At 40.3% G+C, this 27,987-nt stretch overlaps 2 protein-coding genes across 3 annotated transcripts; both read left to right on the forward strand.

Annotated features, from left to right (window-relative positions):
- Positions 1–849, forward strand: LOC143563618 (zinc finger protein ZAT3-like). The gene has a single exon (XM_077051114.1). It carries the CDS (start codon positions 1–3, stop codon positions 847–849), a length of 849 nt encoding a protein of 282 aa, XP_076907229.1.
- A 4,569-nt stretch (positions 850–5,418) lies between these two features.
- LOC143563610 (putative pectin methyltransferase QUA3) lies at positions 5,419–26,966 on the forward strand. Of its 2 annotated transcripts, XR_013140701.1 has the most exons (7): positions 5,419–5,826; positions 7,823–8,026; positions 8,110–8,320; positions 8,403–9,039; positions 9,108–9,203; positions 9,832–10,225; positions 26,864–26,966. XR_013140701.1 is itself a non-coding variant. In XM_077051108.1 (6 exons), the coding sequence occupies exons 1-6, from the start codon at positions 5,419–5,421 to the stop codon at positions 10,052–10,054; spliced, it is 1,779 nt and encodes a 592-aa protein (XP_076907223.1). In that variant the 3' UTR covers positions 10,055–10,362. The 2 variants fall into 2 exon arrangements, 1 of the variants encoding a protein (XP_076907223.1); XM_077051108.1 differs by lacking the exon at positions 26,864–26,966 and having other exon boundaries at positions 9,832–10,362.
- The last annotated feature ends 1,021 nt before the right edge of the window (positions 26,967–27,987 follow it).

The following is a 27,987-nucleotide window of genomic DNA, read 5'->3' on the forward strand; positions in this document are numbered from 1 at the left end:
ATGAACAAAGACTTGATGATCATAAGCAGTGCTGTTGGTGTTGGTGCTTCTCCGGATGCTCGTCCAATCTCCGCGCAACAACCGAACCCGAGAAAGAAGCGAACGAAGATGATGAGACTCCAGAACATGACGGCCATTGTTGGTGGTAGTAGCAGCAGCAGCAGCCAAGCAACGAAACCCAAATACGCGAAAAAACCAGACCCTAGTGCTCCGAAGATCACACGCCCGTGTACTGAATGCGGGAAGAAGTTTTGGTCATGGAAAGCGCTGTTTGGTCACATGCGGTGCCACCCGGAGAGGCCATGGCGGGGGATCAATCCGCCGGTTGATCGTGGTGGGCCCATGGTGGTGGATCGTGGTGGTTTAACATCAACCAATGAAGAGCGGTATGTGGCGTCTTGCTTGTTGATGCTAGCCAACGGGGCGCCCCGAGACACTGATTATGATTATGAAGAGTTGAGTCAACCACCGGGGTGGTTCGAGTGCACCAGTTGCAAGAAGGTGTTTGGTTCGCACCAAGCGTTAGGGGGGCACAGGGCGAGTCACAAGAACGTGAAGGGCTGTTTCGCAATAACGAGAAATGACGGGAGTGAAGATGTGGAGGGTCATCATTTTGAAAATATGAATACGATGATGAGCATTGGTGAGCACAAGTGTAGTATCTGTTCGAGGGTGTTTTCGAGTGGGCAGGCACTTGGTGGACACAAGAGGTGCCATTGGGAGAAAGAAGACGAGGCGGCTTCAACGTTTGTACTCTCGCATATGTTCGATTTGAATTTGCCTGCGCCTCAGGATCAGGATTACTCAAGATGTTCAAATGTGGGGTTGGATTTAAGATTAGGACTTTGATACAATACACTAGTAATATATTATATAATGTGTGTAAGTAATTGTGTTGTTATTATGTTTGTTACTAATAGCCAGTATCTTATATTAAGTGGCCTTGGAAGAAGACGAACCACCAAACTCCTAAACCAAATACGTACGGGATCATGGTTTGGTACTTTGGTTATCGGTTTAATACATCAAAATCAATGTAATCGTTTTATACTAAATTATATATGAAGTTATAAAAAAAAATCAATGTAGTTCACAAGAAGTTAATGTCAGGCCCAAGCCCAAGCCCATTTCAATTTAAAATGATCTTAATATATTTCAAGTAGACAAATGGTTGAATTATTGTGAAACAAGCTTAATAGCAAACCAATATAGATGAACATGTAGGTAGAAATAGAGAGATTTCATTAATTAGATGTATTACAATGAGATACAATATGATATTATATAAGGATGAGAAAACTTGGAGAATAAGCCAAACCTATTTTAGGTGTTGATAACCATAATTATAATTATTCATAATACTCCCCCTTGGTTATCAACTTCATACGCTTGGAGATGTTGCCTCATTAAAAACCTTGCTAGGAAAACCCAGTGGGACAAAACCATAGCTAAGGTGTAAGGCCCCGTTCCCGGTAGCCCTACTTTAGCATCGGATTTACTCATAAACACAGTTCTTACAAATCAGAGTTTATTTTAAACTTTCGCGGAAACGTTTACTTGAAGCATTCGTTACAAAACATTCAATCTCTTCTTTGATACCATAAAACAAATCATTATATTTAAAACATCTTTTCTTCCATCTTCAGATGCCAGCCGTTCGATCCATGCCATGTGTCCTCCTCATGCTCTCTCAATAAACATGTACCTGCGTGCATACTAAAAGTCAGCTACGCTGAGTGAGTTATAGTTAATCATGCGACATACAATACATACACATACCTTACATACATACATATCTTAACCATGTATAATTATCCATAAGAGGACGTCACATATTATCCATTAAAAGAACTATTACTATTACCCTACTATTTATATTCTTCATAGAAGAACACTCTATATATATATTCTCCATAGAAGGGGCATCCTATTTACTTCCAAAGAAGGAACACCATGTTTTCCATTAAAGGGACACTATGCTTCCCATTAAAGGGACACTAGGCTTTCCATTAAAGGAACATTAGGCTTTCCATCAAAGGAATACGGGGCTTTCCATTAAAGGAACACTATACATATTATCCGTATAGGGAACTCTAAATATAAGTTATCATTTAATATCCATATAAGGAGACAATCATAGCTATTCTTGGCAATACGTGCAATATCCGAAGATCGTTCACGTATCGACAAGTAATCATCCATGCATTACATACAATATCCATATCTTTATTTATAACCTAACGGTACATGCAATATCCGAAGATCGTTCACGTACCGACAAACAATCATTCATATCGTACACATATATCACATAGGGCATACACTTATCACTTAGGATAAGTGTATTGACTGATCACATCGAGTATGCACACAGCCCCGAAAACATAACAAGGAAGTGGGGCTAGAGACTCACCTGAACTCGGTTATTTCTTCTGCTAACGGTTAATCCTTCTTGATTGTGCACGACTGACTGTTTAATAAATACCACATCAAATACTACTCTAGCCAATCTCATTGCTACTTAATTAGTCTTACGTGTCTAAGCTGGTTTTACTTCATTGAATCATTACCGGTTAGTTAATCGTTACTCGTTAACCTTTTAAAGGTATCTTTCATAATTTATCAAAGTCCAAGGGCTAATATGTAATTAAATAATTCTTTTCTAAGTCCAGGGACCATTCTGTCTTTATATTAAACTCCTAGTTCGTTACTTTGCCCTTAACGATTTGGGTAAAGAATCATCCTCTGATTCGCTAAGCTCCCATAACGAACTAGCTAACGAATCACCCTCTGATTCGCTAAGCTCCCATAACAAACTAGCTAACGAATCACCCTCTGATTCGCTAAGCTCCCATAACGAACTAGCTAAAGAATCACCCTCTAGTTCTCTAAGTTTCCTTCGCGAACTAGCTAAAGAATCACCCTCTAGTTCTCTAAGTTTCCTTAGCGAACTAGGGTTAGGTCAGGGAACATTCCCTGACACCTTTATATTTTCCGGCGCCGTCATCGCCGGAAAACCGCGTTTTCGCCGGAAAAACGAGATCTCACTCATTCTTCCACCGTTTTCATCGTTTTTCGTCCCGTTTGATCCAGATTTGAGCTAGGGTGATCCCTAAACTCATCTTAGGTCCGGTTTATACCCGATTCCACCCGGATCTTGTGATTTAAACGGTTTAACGGTGTCGGCTCGTCGTTTCGTGACTAAATCTAACGGGTTTGAGTATAAATAACATCAAACTATCATTACCTCGGGTCGGAAATCGTTTATCCTTCTTCTTCCTCTTGATTTCGGCTAGAGAGAGAGTAGGATGAGAGAGAGCTAAGTGTGTGTTTTGGTGGTGTATGGAATATGTGTGAAATGAATGGAAAATGGGGATTAAGGTTTATATAATTATGGATCATGGGCTTAAGCCCATGGTCTCTTCCTTCCTTCCCAAGTCCATAACCCATATCCATTACCCAACACTAGCCCGACCCATACTAGCTTCTACTCTATTAATTATTTCCCGACTAACCCGAGTAAACTTTCCCACAGATATTAATTAATTTAATTATAATATTCTTAGAAACTTCGGGTTGTTACATAAGGGAAAAAGAGTGCAACGCGTATTATCTCCCCCTGATTTAGATATCCGTTCAAATGATAAATATTGATCTTCTGTGAAAATTGTCAAAATCTTTTGTAGTCAATCATTTGCATCTTCACCCATTTACTTGCGAATCCTTAGGTTGAATAACGTTTCTTGATCTTCATTTGAAAACTTCTATTGCATCATCTCGTAAACATATACCACTGTATTGATAACCCTGTTGTGTTTTTCTGCATCGACAATACTAGCCAAACTTGTTTTGATGAGTTAGTAAAGTATAAGTACATATCTTTCATACCTGAAATATATATATTTTAACCCATTCTGATGTCTCCTAGCTATACACATGCTGATAAATATAAATAAAAGATATAGAAATCATGTAAGTTAACAATAAATAATAATGTGCATATGCATTTAATTGTGATACTTTTGAACCCGGAATATTTCATATTGTGATAGGAAATGATATAGAGTGCATTGTTGGACATCTTTAAACGTACTCAAAGAATGAATCTTGTCTTTGGTAAATTGTCTCAACATTTTCATATGTACTTTGATAGATTGATAAACATATAATTACACATATACTCAAACCGCAAGTTGAGCAATAATCACATCGTGTCAAGGTATTTCAAAAATTCTCCTTCTAAAAGTTCTGCAGTTTCTCTCGATGATGTGTACATCATCACTGTAAACTGTGATTATATGAACTTTAAGAGTAAAATTTTGATAAAAGTATTACTAATGACATCCAACTTATCCCCCTTCTTATCAAAATAATTATTGTGTACCATGCTCAATCCGACTATATCAGTCCATACGCAATATTAATCGGAGTCTTGCGAACAACCGAACAAGAATACATAAAGTCACTATGTTACTTCACCGCTAAACTACCATATAAAAATTAGGGATGCATGCATCGATGTATTATACTTCGGGTTATACGGGTGAACCTGAATTTGGGTCTTTCAACCCAAATACAGACCCAAATATTTTATCTCGGGTTCGGGTTACGAGTTTAATTGGTTTGGGTGAATTTGGGTCGGGTTATTCGGGTCTTGGGCCGCTTCGGTTCGGTTTCTTTATTCGGGTATGGTTAAAAAAACACACCCATAATGTGCATAAGTTGGTTTTTTAATCCGGTTTCAGGTTTGGTCAACAAAGCTAAGAATCGAGCCGGGTATGAACTAGTTCTGGATATCGTTTTCATCATGGTTGGGTCCGGCCACCCGGGTTTTGAGTGGGTGGAGGTAGAACCAATTCCGGGTTCGATTCTGAATCTAGTATAGCTCCGCAGAGAAATAGAACATAGTTTGTACCAACAAGTCAGGTATAACAGGTCCATTCATGGGTCGGGCCTGGAACCGGGTTCTATACCCAAATCAACTAAAAGAAACTTGGTTCAAAAAGTCATCACATAGCGAGTGACCTGTTTTTCTTAAAAAAAAGGTCCAAGAAGTAACATAGTTATCATGGCCGGCTCTAAGGGTGTGACGTCTAGCCAGGGCACTTTTGTACAGACACAAACTTTTTAAAAATTCCCGATGTTATATATACTGAATACTCGAGAATGCGGTGTTAAACTTATTATTTTATTTTATTAGACAAGAAGAATTATACTAATATTAAAAACTAAAATAACTTAAACCACAGTCATACACGGTGACACTCACATGACACTGTAATAATAATATTCACTCTACTCCAACTTCCAACACCCATATCCCACCTCTTTGTTCCACCAGATCTTAATCGATTACATTTAAATGTACAACTTCATAATAATAATAATAATAATAATAATTTAATTTAGGTTCAAGCAATGGATCTCAACAAACCCAACTTCCGCCAATGTCGATTTCTCGACATCGTATCACTCCTCCTCTTCACCATCATCTTCAGCTTCCTCATTCTCGTCCTCACTCCCTTCGGCGACTCATTCGCCGCCTCGGGGAGTCAGGCGCTTGTCACAACCACCGTTGGCGCCACCCGACGGCACCACATCATTGCACTTATTGATGCCGGACTTAACGTAACCGTTCCGTTGTGTAATTCGGATACGGTGGATTTTATGCCGTGTGAGGATCCCAATAGGAATAGGCTGTTGAGTAGGGAGATGAATTATTATCGCGAGAGGCATTGCCCAACGCCCGAAGAGCGGGCGTTGTGCTTGGTGCCTCCGCCGCAAGGGTATAATGTTCCGATTAAGTGGCCGGATAGTTTGTATAAGGTAGTAATGGTGGTTTGGTTTGTGTTGTGACTGTGATGTATGTGGTTTTTATGTGATGCTATGCAGTTAGTGTTATGGTGGTTTAGTTTGAGAGCTCGAGCTTGAGCTCAGCTCGTTTTGATTTACGGGATTTTGAGTTTGGCTTGTGTTGACTAATGAGAGCTTGAACTCGGCTCGGCTTGATTCGAGCTCTTTTTCAAAGGTTCGAACATGACTCGTTAGTTGTTCTTTCAAGCTTGAGCTCGGCTCGTTTTGACTAACGGGAGCTTGAGCTCGGCTCGATTCAAGCTCTTTTTCAAAAGTTCGAACATGACTCGTTAGTTGTTCTTTCAAGCTCGGCACGTTTTTGACTTATGTGAGCTCGAGCTTGGATCATTTTAATTATATTAGTTGGAGACTTGGAGTTAACCCTATAACGAGCCTAAGCTTGGCTCGAGCTTGTATGCAATACCATAAACAATCCAAAGCCCGGATCTAGTCTGACCGTGTAATGTGAAATTGATACATAGAAGTCTAAAAGAGTTAAAACTTAAAAGTACACTAGGTTCGTTAAGGCTCCGAATCGGAATAGGTTGTCATGTTCCTATTAAGTGGCCAGATAGTTTGTATAAGGTAGTAATGGTTGTGTTTAAGTTGTGATTTAGTTTAATTAGGGGTGTAAATGAGCTGAGCTTGAGCTTGGCTCGTTTCGACTTATGAGAGGTCGAGCTCGTTTAATGTGCTTGTTACGTGTGATGTTATTCCGGTTAATGTTATGGTGCCTTGGATTTAAGTTGTGATTTAGTTTAATTAGGGGTGTAAACGAGCGGAGCTTGAGCTTGGCTCGTTTTGACTAATGAGAGGTCGAGCTCATTTAATGTGTGATGTTATTCCGGTTAATGTTATGGTGTCTTGGACTTAAGTTGTGATTTAGTTTAATGTTTAGTTTGGGGTGTAAACAAGCTGAACTGAGCTTGGGTGCAAGACCTTACACGAGCTAAAGCCGCTCAACTCGAGCTCGCTTGTATAGTATGAAATTGATTCATGGAAGTCTATAAGAGTTGAGAATTAAAATTACACTAGCTTTGTTAAGGCTTGATAAGTATAAACGATCTTCTCATAGAAGGCTTGAGCTCGGCTCGTTAGTTGTTAGTTCAAGCTTGAGCTCGGCTTGGGCTCAGCTTGTTTATAATTTATTAATTAATTTATATATTTTGAGGAAAACCACAAACAAACCTAAGCTCGGTTCAAGCTCTTGTGCAGTGCCTCAAACGAGCCATAGAGTTACAACCTAATAATACACTAGGCTAATTTAGGCTTGACTAGAGCTCGGCTTGCATTGACCTATGAGAGCTTGAGCTTGATATCGGCTAAATTTGACTTACGAGAGCTCGAGCTCGTCTCGATCTCTTTTTCTAAAGCTCGAGCTTGGCTCGTATTTTATCATTTATTTAATTAATATATGTTTTTAGTTATTTTATATATTTTGATAAAAAGCTTAAACATGCCTAAGTCCAGCTCGAGCTCGTGTGTAGTAATTTAAGCGAGCCATAGATCGGCTATTTAGTGTTAAATTGATACATATAAGTCCAAAAGAGAACTAAAAAACCACTAGGCTTGTTAAGCTCGACGAGCCTAAGCTATCTTCCCATACAACACTCGAGCTCGGGCTAGATAACTAAACAAGCTTTATTTGAGGCTCGGGCTCGGCGCTTTTTGAGCTTTTTATCGATTCTGTCTCGAGCAGCTTGCGAGTGGCTTGGCTTGTTTGCACCCCTAATTTGAAGTTTGAACTGGTTTTTAGTAAATTTTCAGAAAGAATTTGAAGATAATGATTTTATACACACAGTGTATGCAATTATGCATACATGCGTTCATATATAAGACCAAACATTACATTACTAGTTAAAGAGAAACCTTTAATTACAATGATGCAAAAACTAAATCATTGCTTTAAAATTGTGTTACAAAAGATTGGCTTATTTATTATACAGGTGATTTTCTCTTTTACTTGCAGATATGGCATGAAAATATGCCGTATAATAAATTAGCTGACCGAAAGGGTCATCAGGGTTGGATGAAAAAAGAGGGCCCACACTTCATATTTCCCGGTGGTGGCACTATGTTTCCCGACGGAGCTGTAAAATATATCGAGCAACTCGAACAATATATTCCTATTTCTGGTGGCGCTATCAGAACCGCTCTTGATATGGGATGCGGGGTAAGTTTTCGAATATTATTTTCCAAATTAACAAAACTTTTATAAGTTATACTGATTTGGAAAATCGATTAATATATTTCCAGGTTGCTAGTTTTGGCGGGTATTTACTAGCTAAAGACATTTTAACGCTCTCGTTTGCTCCACGAGATTCACACAAATCACAAATTCAATTTGCTTTGGAAAGAGGAATACCTGCATTTGTTTTAATGCTCGGGACTCGTCGCCTTCCGTTTCCCGCTTTCTCATTCGACTTAATCCATTGTTCTCGTTGTTTGATACCGTATACCGCATACAGTAAGCGCATTTAAATAATTTAATCTTAACTTCTTGTAGAATTTTAATATTGATATTATTTAATGAGCATTTAACTTTGCAGATGCTACATATTTTATAGAGGTCGATAGATTACTTCGGCCCGGAGGGTACCTAGTAATATCGGGCCCACCAGTTCAATGGAAAGGGCTCGATAAAGAATGGCAAGAATTACAAGCAGTGGCGAAAGCATTATGCTACGAGACGGTTGTTGTTGACGGGAGCACCGCCATTTGGAAAAAGCCCGTTGATGATTCATGTCTCGAGGCCGGAAATCAAATCGGGCCCAAGCTATGTCATAAGTCTGATGACCCGAGTTCCGCATGGTATGTTAAGTTAAAGAAATGTGTAACTCGACCGTCTTCTGTAAATGGGAAACTTGCGGTTGGTGAAATTCCAAAATGGCCCCTGAGATTAACAAAATCGCCATCACGGGCTGCGTTAATTCAAAATGAAAATGATGGGTTTGAAATGGATACGCGGGTATGGGAAAGGAGGGTTTCTTACTACAAAAAAACATTGAATTTGAAACTCGGGACTGAAGCGGTTAGAAATGTGATGGATATGAATGCACATTTTGGTGGATTTGCAGCTGCATTGATTTCTGATCCTGTGTGGGTGATGAATGTTGTTGCGTATAATAAGCAGTCAACGTTAGGTGTGATGTTCGATAGGGGGCTTATCGGTGTTTATCATGATTGGTATGTTTTTCATTGACTTTTTGACTTTTGACTTTTTTTTATTGACTTTGGTTTTATTGTTCATGTAGGTGTGAGCCTTTTTCAAGTTACCCTCGGACTTATGACTTTATTCATGTGAATTCGGTTGAGTCACTCGTACAGGATCCAATCACGCGAAAGTATAGGTATTATATAGTCTTGATCACTTTGTATTTATCTTTACTCGTATTAAATGATTATATGTTTATGATTCTTAAATTATATCATTTTAATTCTGTCCAAGAAAGGAAAATTGTTTCAATCTTCATGGGAGGTAGGGATGTGCATGAATATGAAATAACCGAACCGTAACCAGAATAATCGACGTAATCGAATCAAAATAAGCGAACCCAAAAGAATCCTGACAGTATGGTTTTGTATTTTTTTAAACCGATTTTTTAGTAACCAAAAACCGAATAGAAAAACTTGATTTTAAGTAATTTATAAGAAATTAATAAATGGTGTAAGCCCAAAAAGTTAAGGTTTAAATGTGTGATAATTAATTTGTTATTAGTTAAATGAGACATTTAGGCCCATATTAAATATTTTAAGTGTTTTTTTCGGCCCAAATGGTAAAATCGAAAAACAAACAAACAGAACAGTTTTCAAAAACCCAAAACCGAATTTTTGGTTTTTTGGTTGGTTCGGTTGAGCCCAAAACTGACTCAAACGACCCATTCACACCCCTAACGGGAGAAATGGAGTTGGATGTTTGTAACTTGCTTACTACTATTCGACATATATTTGTGTGTAATTTCATTTCTCTTTCTGCAGATGTAGTATTGTAGACATGATGGTTGAGATAGACCGGTTATTACGGCCCGAAGGAACAGTTGTGATTCGTGATTCACCCGAAATGATTAAAAAGGTTAATCATGTTGCTAGTTCCGTAAGATGGGAATCTACAATACACGATACAGAACCAGAATCAAATGGCAACGAACAAATTCTAGTTGCTACAAAATTACTTTGGACAATATCTTCATCTTCCCGATGACGCGCCAATTCGTTATGATATAGTCATATATGTTACATGTGTAAGTTATACATTAGAAACTTGTTTCGTGCGTCAAAGGGTGCGACTTTATAACTTGATCCACAAGTTACATCATCGGGCAGCGGGCAGCCGACAATTTGCATAATGTTATGGAGTCATTTGGCAAAAAAGGTGTGGCTGGCTTTCTTGATGTGTAAGTTATATGTTGGAAACTTGTTACATGTATCAAAGGATTAGGTTTCTTGATATGTAAGTTATGTAACAGAATTTTCTTGTATTCATTAAAGGTTGTAGCTTTATTGCTTGTATTATTATTATTATTATTGTTGTTGTTGTTGTGTTGTTATTATTATTATTATTATTATTAGTACCACTACCACACTACCACTACCATTTCTTATTATTACTATTACTACTATTACTTATTATTACTATTACTACTATTACTTGTTATTGTCATTGTTATTGTTATTATTGTTAAGGTATTATTATTATTATTATTGTTATTGTTATTATTATTAACAAATGTCTTGATAACATTTTTTATATGTTTGTTTTTCAGTTTTTCCTTATTAAAAACTTTAAGGGTAAGAAAATAACCTATTGAAAAGTTTGCGGGAGCCCTCATGCCTGTGTGGCAGTGAAATAGCCGGGTGTTACTCATTCTTTAGCAAAACACTACACATAGTTTTAGTTCAACGCTTAACTCTCTTAAAACGAGTCAAAATCAAAAACTAAGGTTGTGTGTAGTGGTTTTGGCGCCCCTTCCAAATAAAAGGTTCTTATTGGCCGAGCAATGGGGTTTACACTTAAAATTGTACACTTCAGTTTCGCACCCGCTAGCACATTCACAAGGTGGCCCTTGGTGTGGTGTTTAAGCTTTAACACTTAAAAATTGAATACCCTATTGTTATATTTTGTTTAGTAATATCGACTATATTTATTAAAAAAAACTTAGTGTGATGTGCGCGTAACGTGTGTGATTAAGTACATGCATAATTATGCAAATAGGACGCATAGTCATATAATGATGATATAAGTTGCGTGATTATATCACTTTATGTGTAACTATGGTGTAGATGAAATTACCCCTCTTCCACACGCTATGTGATGCAAGCATTAGTATCTTTTGTACAATAACTCACTCTCTTATGTGTGTGTGTATATATATATATATCATTATTTAGGTATGTTTACCCACTTAAATCTATTAGAATATATAGTTTTAAACATTGTCAAAATCAAATAAATTACGTTTTAGATTCAGGTTTTTTATTAAAAATTGAGCCATGCTAAACCAACTGTTTACAAACTAATCGATTTTAAGCTAGTATTTTTATAACAATTTTTAAAACCTAAATATCACATAACTTTAATTAGTAGAATTTAAACTCAACATTTTTATGAATACAAGCATCATACAACTTTACCACTAGGTCACATGTTTCAAGTTTTATACAAGGAGGTTTGGTCATTAAAAAAATGGACAACTCTATAGACTAGTAACCAAGTTTTAAAATTTTTCAATTAGGTCACTCAAAAAAACTTTTGTTCTAATCAGGTCACTAAAGTTTTATTTTTATTTTAATTTTAGATATTTTACCTGGATAGCAGGTAATGAAGATTTTTTTTATTTTTAAATAGTTTGACATTGCAAAACATTTTTTAAAAAAATGAGAAAAATAAATGTTAAATTGTGAAAAATTGCAAAAAAAAAAAATAATAATAATAGCAATAATAATCTGGAAGATTGCAAAAAAAAAAATACTGAAAAATTGCAAAAAAAAAAGCTAGAAAATTAAAAAAATATATCTTATTTTTATTTTTTTTTTGGCAATTTTTCATGGTTTTAGTTATTATTATTTTTTTTTTGCAAAAATAATAATAATATGGAAAATTGCAACAACAAAAAAAGTGGAAATTATTTAAAAAAAATTGCATTTTTCACAATTAACTTTTTTTTCTCAATTTTTACTAATTTTTTCACTTAATTTTTTTTTTTGCAATGTTAAACTATTTAAAAAAAAACTACAAAACCTGCTATTCAGGTAAAATATATAGGATTAGAACAAAAAATAAACTAAAAAACTTTAATAACCTAATTGAAACAAAAGATTTTATGAGTGACCTAATTGAAACAATTTCAAAACTTAGTTACTATTATATAGATTAATCCCTTAAAAAACATATGGAGTTACTGTGTGGACAAATTTTTTGTTTGCTATTTAAATCCAATATCTACAAATTTGCTAATTAATATCATTAATATCATGTATTTATTGTTATTTAATATTAAAATTAAACATGATCAATAAATTAAGTATAAAATAACATTTCATTACATATTTTTTTTATTTCAATACTACAAAATATCATGAACATGTCTTTCATAAACTTTTGTTTTGTAGTCTTACTCATAGTCACAATTGTCGGTAAGTTACATATTACCTTTTGTTTATCGTTCATTCATGTTTTTTACTACAAACCTTCTTACATATGAGTAAAACACTTGTGTTGACATATTACTTATTTATATTGCTTTGTATATGTCTAACTAATTTAGGGAGCACACTGATGATGGGCGAAGCGTGTTCTGAACATTGGACGCTTAATCCATGTCGTCCTTATAGTTGTAAGAAGCAATGTAGTGTAAGAAGAGGGGTGATGACGGGAAAGTGCATATCTAGGTTTATTTGTTTATGTGTTTGGGATTGTGATTTTTAATAAATAAAATGATTAATAGTTATCTTATGCACCTTCTTCTTGAAGTTTGTTATCGTTGTGGTATTTTTTATTTATTCATTTATTTTTTTATTTTTAATTTTTTTTTTTGTATATTTAGATATCTGCATTTGAATTTTAAAAATAACATAAATAAGGTTTGAAGCATTAACAATTAATTAGCAAAGTAAATCTTTTTAGACCTGTTTTTTAAATTTACGACGGTAAGAAAACTATTAGATTTCACTTGTAATATCGATGTGGTTTTTTTCTTTTTTGTGTTTTATTATTTTAAAAATTCAGGTATCTGCATTTGATTATCAAAGATGAACACATATAAGACCATGTGTAATGGTGCGTTGTGGCTAGCGTTTTGGGTGAAAACGCAGGGGTACACCGCCCCCCTGCGTTATGTTGAAATTTTTTTTGCGCGTTGTATCTAAAACGCGAATGACACAGGAATCAAAAAAAGTAACCGTTGGTTTGGAGCCGTTGGACTTTAAAAAAAATAATAATTATATTTATACTATATAAACAAACCAAACTCATATTTTTTAACACATTCCTTCCAATCTACCAATTTACACAAATATTTATATCTTTTACACTAAAATTTCTACCATCATGTTTCCAAACAACAACCAAAATATTCTCGGTTTCGGTCAATATGCCCGTCAAGCCAACCAAAATCCACAACCGAACCAATCTACCGCCCCGACGCCAACCGTACCCGTCCCGCAAATGCATGACCCGCAAATGGCCGCGTACTTTGCACTTCTACAAAACTCTATGCCAAATGCGGTGCCCGGTTTCCAAAACCCATTGACAAACATTTTTGCGGGTTCGGGTTCCCAACCCGCCCCGGAGACCCAACCCGAGGTCGAGTTCGTGCCGGAGACACAACCCGAGGGCGGTTTGAGCCAACGCGGACGTTCGAAAAAACACGCAAAGAAGCCCGCCGGCGAACCTCGGGTTAAAAAGACGGTGGTATCGTGGAGTATCGACGAGTGCGTACTATGTGCTCGTGCTTGGTGCCAAATATCGGAAGATGCCAAATGCGGTAGGTTTTTAAAATGCATATATATATTTTTTTAATTTCTTATAACAAACATTAAACTTGTAATGTTTTTATTTTTTTAGCGAACTATCAAAAAATGGAGGTATTTTGGCACAAAATTATAGAGAGGTTTCACAACCTTGGCGGGGACTCGCGTCGAGAAAAAGATTCGTTACTGTCGAAATGGGGCGACATAAACACCAAATGCATGGCTTTCCATACGGTTTTCTCTCGGATGAATCGAACTAGGAGTAGCGGTGTCTCGGACGCGGAAGTCATGGATAACGCGTTGGTTGAGTTTCAACATAAGGTCGGCGGGACCTTCAACTACTTTGGCATTTGGAAAGACCTCTTGAGGTTTCACCCAAAATGGGGCTTGGTGTTGGATGCCGAAGCCGAAGGCGAAGGCGAAGGTGGTCCGCGTAAAAAAAAGTCTAAAACATCAACTTCGGTTGATCCAGACACGCCCCGTTCCGACGCTCGAAACTTCAACTTAAGCGATAATGACCCCGTGAATACTACCGACATGCCTCGGCCGGGGGTTAGAAGAACCAAAGGCAAAGGAAAGGGGAAAGGGGCCGGTTCGTCGTCGGCAACGGGTTCGAACCCGAATTGGAAAGCCAATTCCAATTAATGAACTCTCGACTCCAAGATTTACACCAACTTGGAACCCAACGACTTCAAGTAAATTTAGAGGCCGTCGACCTACTTCGAAGGAATGACAAAGACATCGAGAATTTATCAAACGAGCTATCCGAAGACGGCCCGATAGTCCAATCTCTAAAAGCCAATCGACGAGCGAAAATTTTAGAAAAATATAAATGAGTTTTAGTTTTATTAGTATTATTTATGTTTTTTTATTTTAATTTGATGTATTTTTTTTAATTTAGTTTAATGTAATTTTATTTGGAAGTTTAATGTAATTTTTAATTTTATGTTAATTTATTTAAATGAATTATTATTTAAAAAAAAACAAATAAAATTATAATGACTGGGCGCCACGTGGCGCATAACCCCTGGATGTGGAGAGGTATGACTACAACCTGTTTCTGTACAAAACCATAACTCTGACTGGGCGCCACGTGACGCATAACCCCTGGATGTGGAGCTTTACGACTACACATGGTCTAAGGTTTTACGCTTTGAAAATCAAATAACAAAGTAAATCTTTTTGGACATGGTATTAAATTTACCAGTGTAAGAAAGCATTAGAGTTAATTTTGGTGGTGAAAGCCTAAAGTTTCTAGTGTTGCCAAACAATGATCTTATATCTATTATATATATATGATCTTAGACAAGGTTATAGTCAAATCTTGGTTATATCAAATTAAACTATACATAATAGTTTTATAAAGGTTTTGACAAAATAATGTTTTTTAATGAATATAAAAGAATAAAGAGTAGTCAAACAAATAGGCAAATGGTCTAGTTGTTATGATAATCTATCATAAAGAATGTTTAAAGGCTTTAAACATAATAAACGTCTAAAACAAGGTTTGACCTTCAAAGCTAGATGTGTGACATATAGTATTTCAAATTAGATCTAGAGATCTAACATAAACTTTAAACCGTTTATACTAAGGGTACATTTAGTATAAACGTTTAACAAAAGACTTTTTTATACTTTTGAAGAAACACTAACCGGACCCCGGACAGATTACTGGTAACCTGGGGATTAGATAGATGTTTCCCACGAGGGGTTAGACCCTGAGAAGATGGTTCTTCTGATAACCTGCAAAACAGACACCGTGAGCTTGTCACTGAGAAGGGGGGGGGGTTCCTCCTTGTGACCACCCTCCGGCGTGAGAATCAGACTAGATTGCTCTTTAAATATAAGTGTATATTAAGAGATTGCTAGAGCAGATATCAGGTATAATATGATGATACAAGATAAGATGAGATGGTCATACCATTTGTGGTATTTATAGCCGAAGGTAGGTTTCCAAGGAGGTGTGGCCGGCTGCAACAGTGTTCCTGTTCCACCAACAGTGGCCTACGCACATGCCCTGCTGGTAGTTGGTGGGTAGGCAGCGGCTGATAGTGACCAGGCCTGCTGTGTACTATTCCTTTTCCACCAACTGCCGGCTACGCACGTGGTATGGCAGTAGTTGGTGAGTAGGCAGCGGCTAATAGTGACACAGTACAGGAGCATGCTGCTCGCCATACTGTGTCAATAAGCTGTCGTATCTTTAGTCAGATCTTTTTCCCATACCTCGTCAGGTACAGTACAGAAGATCTTCCCGTATTGTACGGACTGGCTTATTTGGGCGGGAGTATTCCCCCTCCCGCCCTTGTGCGGGATTGTTCCCGGCTTTGCTCATTCCCTCAGGTGACACTGAGTGATTGAGAGCTAAGTGCTTTGTGCGTGTAGCCTTGCTGCGCGGGTGGCCTTCCCTGATGGCTTGTATCCGAGGCTGCGGGGACAGGCGAAGTCCTTCACCATTGGGAGGCATTTCCTGCGGGACCAGCTTGCGTACTGCGCGTAAGGACGTCACGTCTCTGAGCATGGTTGGTCCTGCGGATCCAGTTGGTTTCTGCGCAGACGTTCCTCTTCAAGGTGAGTCTTGCGGGTCCAACCGGACTCTGCTGGGACCTACCTCTTCAAGTCCCCCCAGTCCAATGTTCTTCTCACGAGTGTTTAATAAAGTGAGGTGAACTTTTGGACTTAAGCAAAGGGTTTTTGAAAAAGGTTTTTTAAGGTTTTCCATAGGGATTCCTCCCGCGGAAGTCCTTGTCACTTGCAGAAATGCCCGAGTTTCCTGCTTGGTCTTTGGGTATGATGCGGGTAGGCTGTAACCTCCTCGCAAGTCAGGAGCGTTGAGTCCCACTTGTGTGGATTCTCCGTGAGTTTTTTGTGGTTTTGAACATAGTGATCAATTATGTTAAAACCACCAATTCCATCCTGGAGCTTCAAACAACGTAGTACTCGACGTTCCCGCTATGCGGGGATGTTATTTCCGTTTCCGCAAGCATTGCCCAGAAGATCCTTCTTGGTTTCAATTCCCAGCGGAGCGCTAGGTATGTGAAGGGTTTTGCCTTAACACTGTACCAACGCTCGTCTTACGGTTACTTTACTTCCAAGGTATTCCTGGCGTCAATTCCCTGCGGGTGCTAGGTATGTGAAGGGTTTTGCCTTTACACTGTACCCGCACCCGTCTTATAGTTACTTGGTTGCCGAGGTATACTTCGCTTCAATTCCCTGCGGGTGCTAGGTATGTGAAGGGTTTTGCCTTTACACTGTACCCGCAGCCGTCTTACGGTTACTTGTTTGCCAAGGTTTACTTGGCTTCAATTCCCTGCGGGTGCTAGGTATGTGAAGGGTTTTGCCTTAACACTGTACCCGCAGCCGTCTTACGGTTACTTGTTTGCCAAGGTAAGGGGTATTTTCCAGCTTACTTTTTAATCTTTTTGAATTTTGAATTTTGAAATTCGAAGAGTTGGTGGAAAGATAAGAACAGTCCAAAACTCTGAAACGTCGTGCGACGGTTTCTTCTGACTGTGTCAGGACGTGCAGGAAGTTATGGTGACGTGACAGTACATGGTCATTCCAGACGCTTTTTCAGGCGCGTGGGCGCGATTTTTCGGGCGCGTGGCCGCGAAATTAATGGTACGCGTCCTGTCAACAGCTGTTGCCAGCTTGCTTTTTGCCACGTGTCATAGTTTCATTACACCTTTGTTTTCTCTCTCTTCCGCATTAATTTCATCGCATTAATTGCGATTAGTATATAAAGGGGGAGAGGGTTCTTTGTAATCCACACTTTCACTCTTCTCTTCATCTTTTAAGCGATTTCCGGCGAATACTCCCCTTTTTCAGGCAAGAATTCTCTCGAAATCGCTTTCTTCTTTCCTTCACAAGATGTCGTCTCGTGATGTTGAATCTACAGCCGATGACAAGAGTACTGCTGGCGAGTGCCAGTGTGCTCTGCCTGGCGATCTGTACCGGTATGTTGTCAGGAAGTTCATGCTCGAGTCTCTCGAGCCTGAGTTTCCTGAACCCCATCAGACTGTGTACGATGCCCCCAGAGGCAAGATCGGGGTTTATGCTGCATTCTTTGTTTATGAGAATCTTAGTTTCCCATTGACAAAGTTTGTTTACCGTGTCCTTGAGAGGCACGGTGTTCATTTGACCGAGTTGCACCCCATGGCGATCGCCAAGATTCGCCACTTTGAGTGGGTGTGCCGGATACTGGGCGTTGAGCCCTATGTTGACCGCCTGATGACCTTCTATACTTGGAGGTGCATCCAGGGGTGGTACACGTTGACAACCCGGATTAAGGGTTTAAAGATCTGCGCGACCGAGCGCAGTCTTCGCTCGTGGAAGCGGGAGTTCTTCTTCATATCCGCTTGCGCCATCCCCATTGCTATGAAATTCAAGAACGGGCAAGCACGTCCCAGCCTTCACGCCTCCAACTACCAGGAGGCGGAATGGTTTGCGAAGATATCTCGGGTCCAATCTCCGGTTTACCGGTTTGCGGAGTCCGGGATGGTGATGCTGGGGATGAGCCGGGTGTGGAAGGAGGCTGATGCGCGCAAGATTCCGATCGTCCTCGAATACGGTTCGAACTCTGTTCCTTACGGTATGCTCTCTTTCTTTTTGTTGATTTTGAATGTCTTCTAACTTTTTTCCTGTTTATTTCAGAGGGGAACGACCTGCAGTCGCTCCTTAACCCGTGGGAGGCTGACGGTCCCGCATGGATGGGTACTCGCGCTCTAGACGAGAACGAGTTGCCCATCCTTGAACAAACTGCGGATCGGTTCGTGGAGGTATATCCGCTAGGCCATGAGATCCTTAGCGCCCGTCGGCCAGGTAAGGCGCTATTCGACCCTCGACCCACAACCTCTGCTGGAATTCCTTTAATCGTATGTTCTGATGAGGAATCCGCAGATGGTCCTCCGTTGGTGCGGAAGAAGAAGGCTGCCGGCGGGAAGGGGAAGGCGAAGGCCTCCACTGCCGATCCAGCGCCTCGGTCTGATTCGGAGACCGAGAGCGAAGAGGTGGCGGGGAATCCCGGTGGTGATAAGACCACTGCTCCGGAGGTTTCGACTGTCACCTCCGGAGAGCCCAAGAAGACGACGGTGACCGGCGCAAAGAGGCCGGCTCCATCGGGTTCGTCCCCGCCTCTCCGTACCTTTAGGCTCAAGAAAACCCGTAAGTACAACTTTCTTTTAGCTTTTATCTTCATAGCTTAATCTTTTAACACTTTTCTTCTTTACGCAGGCGTGGATGTTGACGCATTCCAGGGTGAAGCGCCGAGTAGTACCTCTCCGCCAATGACGGTAGGCTTGGTCAGCCTACCTGAGGCGTCGACCCAGGCGCCTGCGCCTGCTTCCGCTGGTTCAGTTGCTCACTCCTTTGAGCCGACTGTTCCAGCTGAGATGACGTCACCGCCGGCTGTGAGTGCGATTTTTACAGCATCTTACACTAGGCCGGCGGTCACTCTTGCTGCGGATTCCGCGGCGGCGACCGCGGCGGCTGCTACCATGCCCCCGCCATCGGCAACGACGGCCGATCCATCAGGTACGCATGGTGCTTCTCGCCAATCTTTGCCACCTTCCCATCTGTCTGACCTCTTGGATGGTTTTCCTTTGGGTTCAGGTGATGGGTTCAGCGGCTATCGGCCTGTTATTGACCCTACAGGTGCGTAGGGTTCCTTTGGCCCTTTTTTATATATATATTTTATCATCTTTTCCTAACTGCTTTGTGTTTTTTGCAGTGTCGGATTCCAATGAAGTGTATGTTCCACGATGGAACATTCGCCGAGGAACAACCCTTCGCACCCCTGTGGAGTGCGTGGAATGGGCTCGTCACGCTGCTCCTAGTGGTGCGTTGGGGGAAGCCATGGCTAGCTACCAGGAGGGTAGGCTAAGCAATGAGCTTCGGGTTCTCCTGGCCCGGATGCAGCCGCGCGTCGAGCTGCTTTGTCGTGAAAACGACAAGTTAAAAGCAGCTCGCGTTAAAGAACAAGCTCAGGCGCGGGCTGTCCGGGAGGAGAACCAAAAACTTACCGCAGTGGCTGCGGAGAAGGAGAAGGCCTTCAAGGCCCTCGAGGTTGAAGTTCAGGCTCGACTCGAGGCCCGTTCCAAGGCTGCCCAAGCTGTTAATGAACAGCTTCGGCTGGCTAAGGAAACTGCGAGGAACGCAACCGAGAGGGCCACCAAGGCTGAAGCTGTTGCTGAGCCTCTACGCGTGGAGAATGAAGAACTTAAAGCCAAATTAGAGGCTCTCCAGCAAGCTCATGATGCCTTGGCGATGGAAGACGCCAAAAAGCTCCAGGAGATCTTGGACCAGAGGGGGGTGCTTGACCATACTGAGCGGAAGCTAAAGGGCGTCGAAGAGGCTGCGGCTAAAGAAGTGTTGCTTGCCAACCTCAACAAGAGTGCAGCCGAACGCGCCCGTAACGAAGCTCAAGCTGCCCTCCAAGAAGCTCTGGTTGCCAAGGAATGGCTTCTTCGAGAAGCGTTGTCTCAGGTAAGCTTTCCTTGTCTTTACGCTTTTCTTTGTAAATAGAAAAGGTTTTTATACTTGTATTTTTTCTTTGTAGGTTGTGCATCGGGTCTTTGCTGAGACCTCTTACGATGATGCTATGAGCGCAGCCCTCAACGCTTCTCACGAGGATGGGGAAAAGGCCGGCTTCCTGCTTGGTCTAGGGTTCGTTGAGATAGGCATCCCGCCTTCCAACTTCCCTTTATTCGATGTAGTTACTGAAGCTGTATATGACCAAGCAGTAAATCAATACGCCGCCTTCCCGCATCCGGTGGTGGAGAAGGTAAACGAAGTTGCTGCTGCTGATGATGGGCTAGCTATCCTCAAAGCTTTCCTTGAACTGCCACGCTCTACTGATGGGGCTGGTCCAAGTGGAAGTGGCCCTGAAGCCTGATCCTGAAGATCCCTTCCCACTGCTAGGATAGATTTAGCTTGTATAGATTTATTTTCTTGTAGGCGGGTAGTTACCCGGCCATTCTTGTAATGAATCTTTGTGAAATATAAATCTTTGTGCGGGTAAGACCGCTTCTTTTATTGGATTCCTTACTTTGTAAACGTTGTATGACTTGCATACTTTAGTTTAAATTAGCAATTTTCCAAGTGTTTAGAATAAGTTAACCTTTGAACGTGGTAGATAGGTGTGAAGTTTTGCTTCCTCTTCCGTGATTGTGCGGGTAGGACCGTCACTTGCACGTAGTAGGATGGCTAAACTTTACCTATATCTGACCTGCGTGTAGGTTTTCCTCATCCTTTTGAGGATAAGTTAACCTTTGAACGTGGTAGATAATAGGTGTGAAGTTTTGCTTCCTCTTTCGTGATTGTGCGGGTAGGACCGTCACTTGCACGTAGTAGGATGGCTAAACTTTACCCATATCTGACCTGCGTGTAGGTTTTCCTCATCCCTTTGTTAGAAATTCTGTTTTGAGCCGTTCGACGCGCGGTTGTCAATAGGTTAGTGTTCAGTTCCCTTTTTCATGATTCATGCGGATAGACCGGCACTTTCATTTAATGGGATAACTGAACTTTTCCCCTTCAACTGACCTGCGTGAAGGTTTGTCGTTTTTTGGGTTTATGCGGGTTTTGCCGCCTTCCCCACGCAACGACTTCACGTAATTATGCGGTGAAAACCGGCATATCCGTGTTGAATAAATTAACCGTTCGACGCGCGGTTGTCAATAGGTTAGTGTTCAGTTCCCTTTTTCATGATTCATGCGGATAGACCGGCACTTTCATTTAATGGGATAACTGAACTTTTCCCCTTCAACTGACCTGCGTGAAGGTTTGTCGTTTTTTGGGTTTATGCGGGTTTTGCCGCCTTCCCCACGCAACGACTTCACGTAATTATGCGGTGAAAACCAGCATATCCGTGTTGAATAAATTAACCGTTCGACGCGCGGTTGTCAATAGGTTAGTGTTCAGTTCCCTCTTTCATGATTCATGCGGATAGACCGGCACTTTCATTTAATGGGATAACTGAACTTTTCCCCTTCAACTGACCTGCGTGAAGGTTTGTCGTTTTTTGGGTTTATGCGGGTTTTGCCGCCTTCCCCACGCAACGACTTCACGTAATTATGCGGTGAAAACCGGCATATCCGTGTTGAATAGATTAAAAATGTAAATGTAAAATCATCAGCGTCAATGTTTTAGGGAGAATCATTTCCATTAGAAGTGGCTCTTGGCCTTTTCTTTACAAATTTGGAATTGATTTACATGCAAACTGTGTAAATGAGCTCCCTTCCATGTTGTTGGGATGGGAGTGCCATCGAGCCGATACGCACCTGGTTCGGGATCTCGTTCTTTACGCAGCATGTAGTCTCCACATTGAAGCTGGAATTTTATTCGTGTTTTCCCCAGCTGGGATTCCACACGCATCAGCCTGCTCAGCGTTCATTGCGCCACGAGGTGCGCGAGCGTCCCATCTCTGACGAATGCTTCGACCATGTCCTTCACGTCTATGCATTCTTCGGTGTTGTGGCCTTTTGTCCTGTGAAAGTCACAGTATTTGCTCCGATCAGCATTGTGACGATGTCGGATTATTTGAGGCTTTGGCCATGGGAGCTCCTCGGTGGCGAATATCTCGGTGACGCTTTTGGTGAGCGGCGTCCATCTGGAGTTCTTGTTGGACTGTACGCTATCCCTTCCGCCTAACCGATGCTGCAAGCCGGATGAGGTGTCAAAGTTTACCCTTGACTGCCAAATGCCTAGCTTCCGCTTTTTGTTTAATCGGGCGGTGAGAACGTTGTCCTCTCTTGTTTTCTGGGTGTAGAGGTTTGTGCTCTGTGGGAGATCTCTACCCAGTTGCTTCTCCGTTTCCGCAAAGCGTTTAGCTGCTGTCATGATGGCATCCCATGTGGATGACATGCCATCTTTACCCGTTAAGGTGCGGATGAGCTCTGGGTCGTTCGCGCCCTGGATAAAGGCAGCGCGAACAAGATCTTCGCTAATGTTACCCAGACTTAGCTTCTTCGAGTTGAAGCGAGTGATGAAGTCTAGCAAAGATTCATCTTTTTCTCGAATGCACTTGAGGATTGTCCATTGCTCCTCAGTATACTTTCTTTGCTGGCTGAAGTGTTGGCTAAACTTCTGTTGGAAGTCAGCCCAGTCGTAGATGTGGTTAACCGGTAGACGATCGAACCACGCTCTAGCAGCCCCGACCAGTGTCATTTGGAACATGTAACACCATGTGGGTTCCGTCCAACTACTGACGGTTGCCCCCGCTATGAATCTGTTCAAATGGTCATCTGGGTCGGATATACCATCATATGTGCCTATGCTGGACATTTGTTTGGCACTTTTTGGGGCAATTGCTTCCGCAATGTCCCTTGCAAATTTGGACGTTCCCGCATTTGCAACGTTCGGTCTGAATGTTTTGGAGAAGTCTCGTGGACTTCCACCTGTGCTTTTTGGTTTGAAGGCTTGTCCAAAATGCCTTCTCGGTTGGGAGTCCGTTTCCTTACGCTTCCCTTTTGCCCTGTGGCGAGGGTTCGCGTCGGAGTCGGACTCCTCCGAGTCATCCAAGTAATCTTCGAATTCGTCAGCCTGTTGGACGGAACGTAAGCGTTCGTCCAACTCGGCTTGGAATTCCCTCTGACGTGCCTCCGCCCATGCCTTAACTTCATTGAGTGTTTGGCGGGGGAGTCTTGTTCGTTCTAACTGGGTATCGGTGAATCCCAGTGAGCGATTATTTACTGCACTTGCCCCAGCTTGGGTAGCTGGGGTAGTGTTCGTAAAATTTACTTCACTTGCCCCGGCTTGGGTAGCCGGGGTAGTGTTTGTAAAAACTGTGTTGCCGGTATTCCCCCCAGTAGATGGGGTTGTGGTTACCGGAGTTTCTTTAACCATCTTGGAAGTTTGAAAAAACTGGAGAAAAGTGTTCTAGCTTTGTCCCACGGATGGCGCCAATGAAGAAACACTAACCGGACCCCGGACAGATTACTGGTAACCTGGGGATTAGATAGATGTTTCCCACGAGGGGTTAGACCCTGAGAAGATGGTTCTTCTGATAACCTGCAAAACAGACACCGTGAGCTTGTCACTGAGAAGGGGGGGGGGGTTCCTCCTTGTGACCACCCTCCGGCGTGAGAATCAGACTAGATTGCTCTTTAAATATAAGTGTATATTAAGAGATTGCTATAGCAGATATCAGGTATAATATGATGATACAAGATAAGATGAGATGGTCATACCATTTGTGGTATTTATAGCCGAAGGTAGGTTTCCAAGGAGGTGTGGCCGGCTGCAACAGTGTTCCTGTTCCACCAACAGTGGCCTATGCACATGCCCTGCTGGTAGTTGGTGGGTAGGCAGCGGCTGATAGTGACCAGGCCTGCTGTGTACTATTCCTTTTCCACCAACTGCCGGCTACGCACGTGGTATGGCAGTAGTTGGTGAGTAGGCAGCGGCTAATAGTGACACAGTACAGGAGCATGCTGCTCGCCATACTGTGTCAATAAGCTGTCGTATCTTTAGTCAGATCTTTTTCCCATACCTCGTCATGTACAGTACAGAAGATCTTCCCGTATCGTACGGACTGGCTTATTTGGGCGGGAGTATTCCCCCTCCCGCCCTTGTGCGGGATTGTTCCCGGCTTTGCTCATTCCCTCAGGTGACACTGAGTGATTGAGAGCTAAGTGCTTTGTGCGTGTAGCCTTGCTGCGCGGGTGGCCTTCCCTGATGGCTTGTATCCGAGGCTGCGGGGACAGGCGAAGTCCTTCACCATTGGGAGGCATTTCCTGCGGGACCAGCTTGCGTACTGCGCGTAAGGACGTCACGTCTCTGAGCATGGTTGGTCCTGCGGATCCAGTTGGTTTCTGCGCAGACGTTCCTCTTCAAGGTGAGTCTTGCGGGTCCAACCGGACTCTGCTGGGACCTACCTCTTCAACTTTACAAATTGATAGTTATATTGATGCATATAAATTTTTATACAACAATGGCCTTAAGTTATGTTATATTAAAATTATTACAATGACGGCCTTATGTGATGTTAATGAAACATGTAACTTCAGTTATTGTTGTTGAGATCTTCAAAGATTCATTTGTAATTACACATGACAATCTAAAAAATAGCTTAATGTTGAAATTTGTGTTTGTGAGATATACGTTATCACCATTGGTTTTTAGAAAGTGAAAATCAGTTTTGTAACACTGACAAAATAAATATATATGCTATTTTAAAACCACAATAATTGCATGTTAACATTCTAGACAACGTTTTTATCAGTTTATCAACAAATAATACACTCTAGTACAAGTGTATGCTGAACAGTAATATTGTATTTATTTTATATCATTTCACAGTTTAGTAATATAGGGTGTAGTTACTGTATGTTAATGTCTTAACGTACGGTAGGTATGCGAGACGTTCAAAGGCAAAAACCTAAAACGCTCAGAAAACTTAAACGCTCAAAAAACGGTTTTCGTGAAAAAAGTGAAAAATTGATCGATTAACCATCAAAAACTGTTTTTTCCAGAGAACAAATGATTTATTGAATATGTATTGACGATTCCGAGATGTTTGGATGTGATTTCATGGATCGATTCTTAAAAAAATGGATTCACATACGTTAAGGATTAGTGTATTGGATCTTTTCACTAGTAATATAATATATCTATTTAACATTTATGAGAAAATAAATATTATCATTAAATTTTTCGTCACTTAATAATACTTGTTGAATTAATTTGTTAATCTTTTTAATATATTATTTTTTTCGTAGTTGTTAAAAAAAGCGTAATATTAATAACATGCATTTATTGCTATTTTATATGAATATCATGTATATATATTATTGATGAGTCTCAAAGCCATCCCACATCCCAAACCAATTTTCATCACTTTTTCACGCTCTCTTTTATCCGCGTTAGCGTCTCGTCATTTCTTCCCATAATCATCCCAATTCTCCATGAACCCCTTGCAACTTTCAACAAGTTTTTTTTTCATTTAATTAAATCAACTAAATTATTTCTAAATTACAAAACATATATACTATATAAAAAAATAACATTCTACTAATTAAAAAATACAACAATAAAAAAACGTAGAGAACTTAAAAAAAATTAAAATTAATACTGAACTAACTGAACCGTAACTAGAATAAGCGATTATCTGTTTCTAAATGATTATCTGTTTTGATTCTTAAATTATATCATTTTAATCTTGTCCTATAAAGGAAAATTGTTTCAATCTTCATGGGATAAATATGAAATAACCGAACCGTAACTAGAATAAGCGACTTACCCGAACTCAAATAAGCGAACCCAAAAGAAACATGACAGTATGGTTTTGTGTTTTCTTAACCGATTTTTTGTTCGGTATCGGTTTTTCATAAATCGAATAGAAAAACTCAATTCTAAGTAATTTATAATAAATTAGCAAATGGTGTAGCAAAAAAAATTTAGGTCCAAATGTGTGAGAATCAATTTGTTATTAATTAAATACCTAGAAGAAAATTTTAGGCCCAAAGGTTCATGGTCAAACTCATTAATTTATGTGTTTACTGGTCCAAATGGTAAAAAAAATTAAAAAAATAAATCGGACAGTTTTCAAAATCCCAAAAATCGAGTTTTTTGTTGGTTCGGTTGAGCTCAAAACCGGCTCAAACGATCCATGCACACCTGACACCCCTACTGGGAGAAATGGAGTTGAATGTTTGAAACATGGTTACTACTTTTAAACAAAGATTTGTGTGAAATTTCATGTCTTTTTCTACATATGCGGTATTGTAGATGTGATGGTTGAAATAGACCGGTTATTAAGGCCCAGAGGTTCGCGATTCACCTGAAATGATTAAAAAAGTTGATGATGCTAGTTCCATAAGATGGGAAGAAATTCTAGTCGCTACAAAATTTCTTTGGACAATATCTACATCTTCCCGAAGACACACCAATCCATTATGATATAATCATATATGTTTAATCTGTAAGTTATACATTAGAAACTTGTTTCATGCCTCAAAGGGTGCGAGTACGACTTTATTACTTGATTTGCACGTTACAACATTGGGCAGCCGACGAATCGCATCATGTTATGGAGTCCTTTTGCATAAAGGGTGGCTGACTTTCTTGATGTATAAGTTATATGTTAGAAACTTGTTACATGTATCAAATGATTCAAGTTTCTTGATGTGTAAGTTATGTAACCGATTCTTTTTTGCATTCATTAAAAAGTTGTAGCTTTATCGAGTTGTATTTTCATCTGGTTTTTGATTTACAAATGTTTTGATGACACTTTTTCTTTATCTACTTGTTTTTTTAGTTTTTGTTTCCAATCATTTTTAGCAATTTAGCTTCTTAGGCTCTTAGGGGCAAGAAATAACCTATTTGAAACTAAAGGATGTGTTTTGGTAAATTAACAAATAGTAAAAAAAAATTAACATCACACTCCATATCTTTTGTCACTAATTTAGACTCTTTGGGTGTTAGTTAAATAACTAAATTATTATGCGTTTTTTTTATTGAAATGTTAATGAGATAGCCTTATGTAAACACGTAACTCCCTGAAAACAAGTTTAAAACCAAACTAAGGTTGTATGTAGTGCTTTTGGCTTCCTCTCAAAATGAAGGGTTTTCATTAGCTAATCAATTGTTTTACACGTAGAACTTTAGACTCCACTCTTAGCACATTCATCGGTCTACCCTTGGCGCCCACAACATGGTGTTTAACGCCTTAGGTGCTGACGTGGCCGGTGACAAACTCCTAACTTCCTTTCATTACGGTATTTCTGAACAAGTTCCTGGATAAAAAGTTTCAAGGTTTTGACGATATTGATGCTAGTGACGATATTGACGCTAGTGACGATATCCTTGATATGGAGCCGGAACTGCTAACTAGCATGAATGCGCTAACTATGAATATGATGCCTGAAGATGAAGACCTACTTTATATCACCCTTCATTTCGAATTAGCAAAAGCAATGTCTCCTTGCATAATATGGATTCCAAACATTCATGATCTGGATTTCTATAGGAACTGGACGATCTTATTTGGTCAAATACCTAGCGAAAAACTCCTATCTTCCTTTCATTACGGTATTTCTGAACAAGTTCCTGGATAAAAAGTTTCAAGGTTTTGACGATATTGATGCTAGTGACGATATCCTTGATATGGAGCCGGAACTGCTAACTAGCATGAATGCGCTAACTATGAATATGATGCCGGAAGATGAAGACCTA

This window comes from Bidens hawaiensis, unplaced genomic scaffold, assembly GCF_021521415.1.
Source record: "Bidens hawaiensis isolate Kalapana, Puna unplaced genomic scaffold, B.hawaiensis_p1.1 tig00021501_1, whole genome shotgun sequence".
NCBI classification, from domain to species: Eukaryota; Viridiplantae; Streptophyta; class Magnoliopsida; order Asterales; family Asteraceae; genus Bidens; species Bidens hawaiensis.

Excerpts from the sequence above, each read along its gene's own strand:
- LOC143563618 (XM_077051114.1), top strand. The coding sequence starts at position 1 with ATGAACAAAGACTTGATGATCATAAGCAGTGCTGTTGGTGTTGGTGCT.
- LOC143563610 (XM_077051108.1), top strand. The coding sequence starts at position 5,419 with ATGGATCTCAACAAACCCAACTTCCGCCAATGTCGATTTCTCGACATC. Across the intron at positions 8,027-8,109 it reads CTCTTGATATGGGATGCGGG|GTTGCTAGTTTTGGCGGGTA; the intron begins GTAAGTTTTCGA and ends ATATATTTCCAG. Across the intron at positions 9,040-9,107 it reads ATCGGTGTTTATCATGATTG|GTGTGAGCCTTTTTCAAGTT; the intron begins GTATGTTTTTCA and ends TTGTTCATGTAG.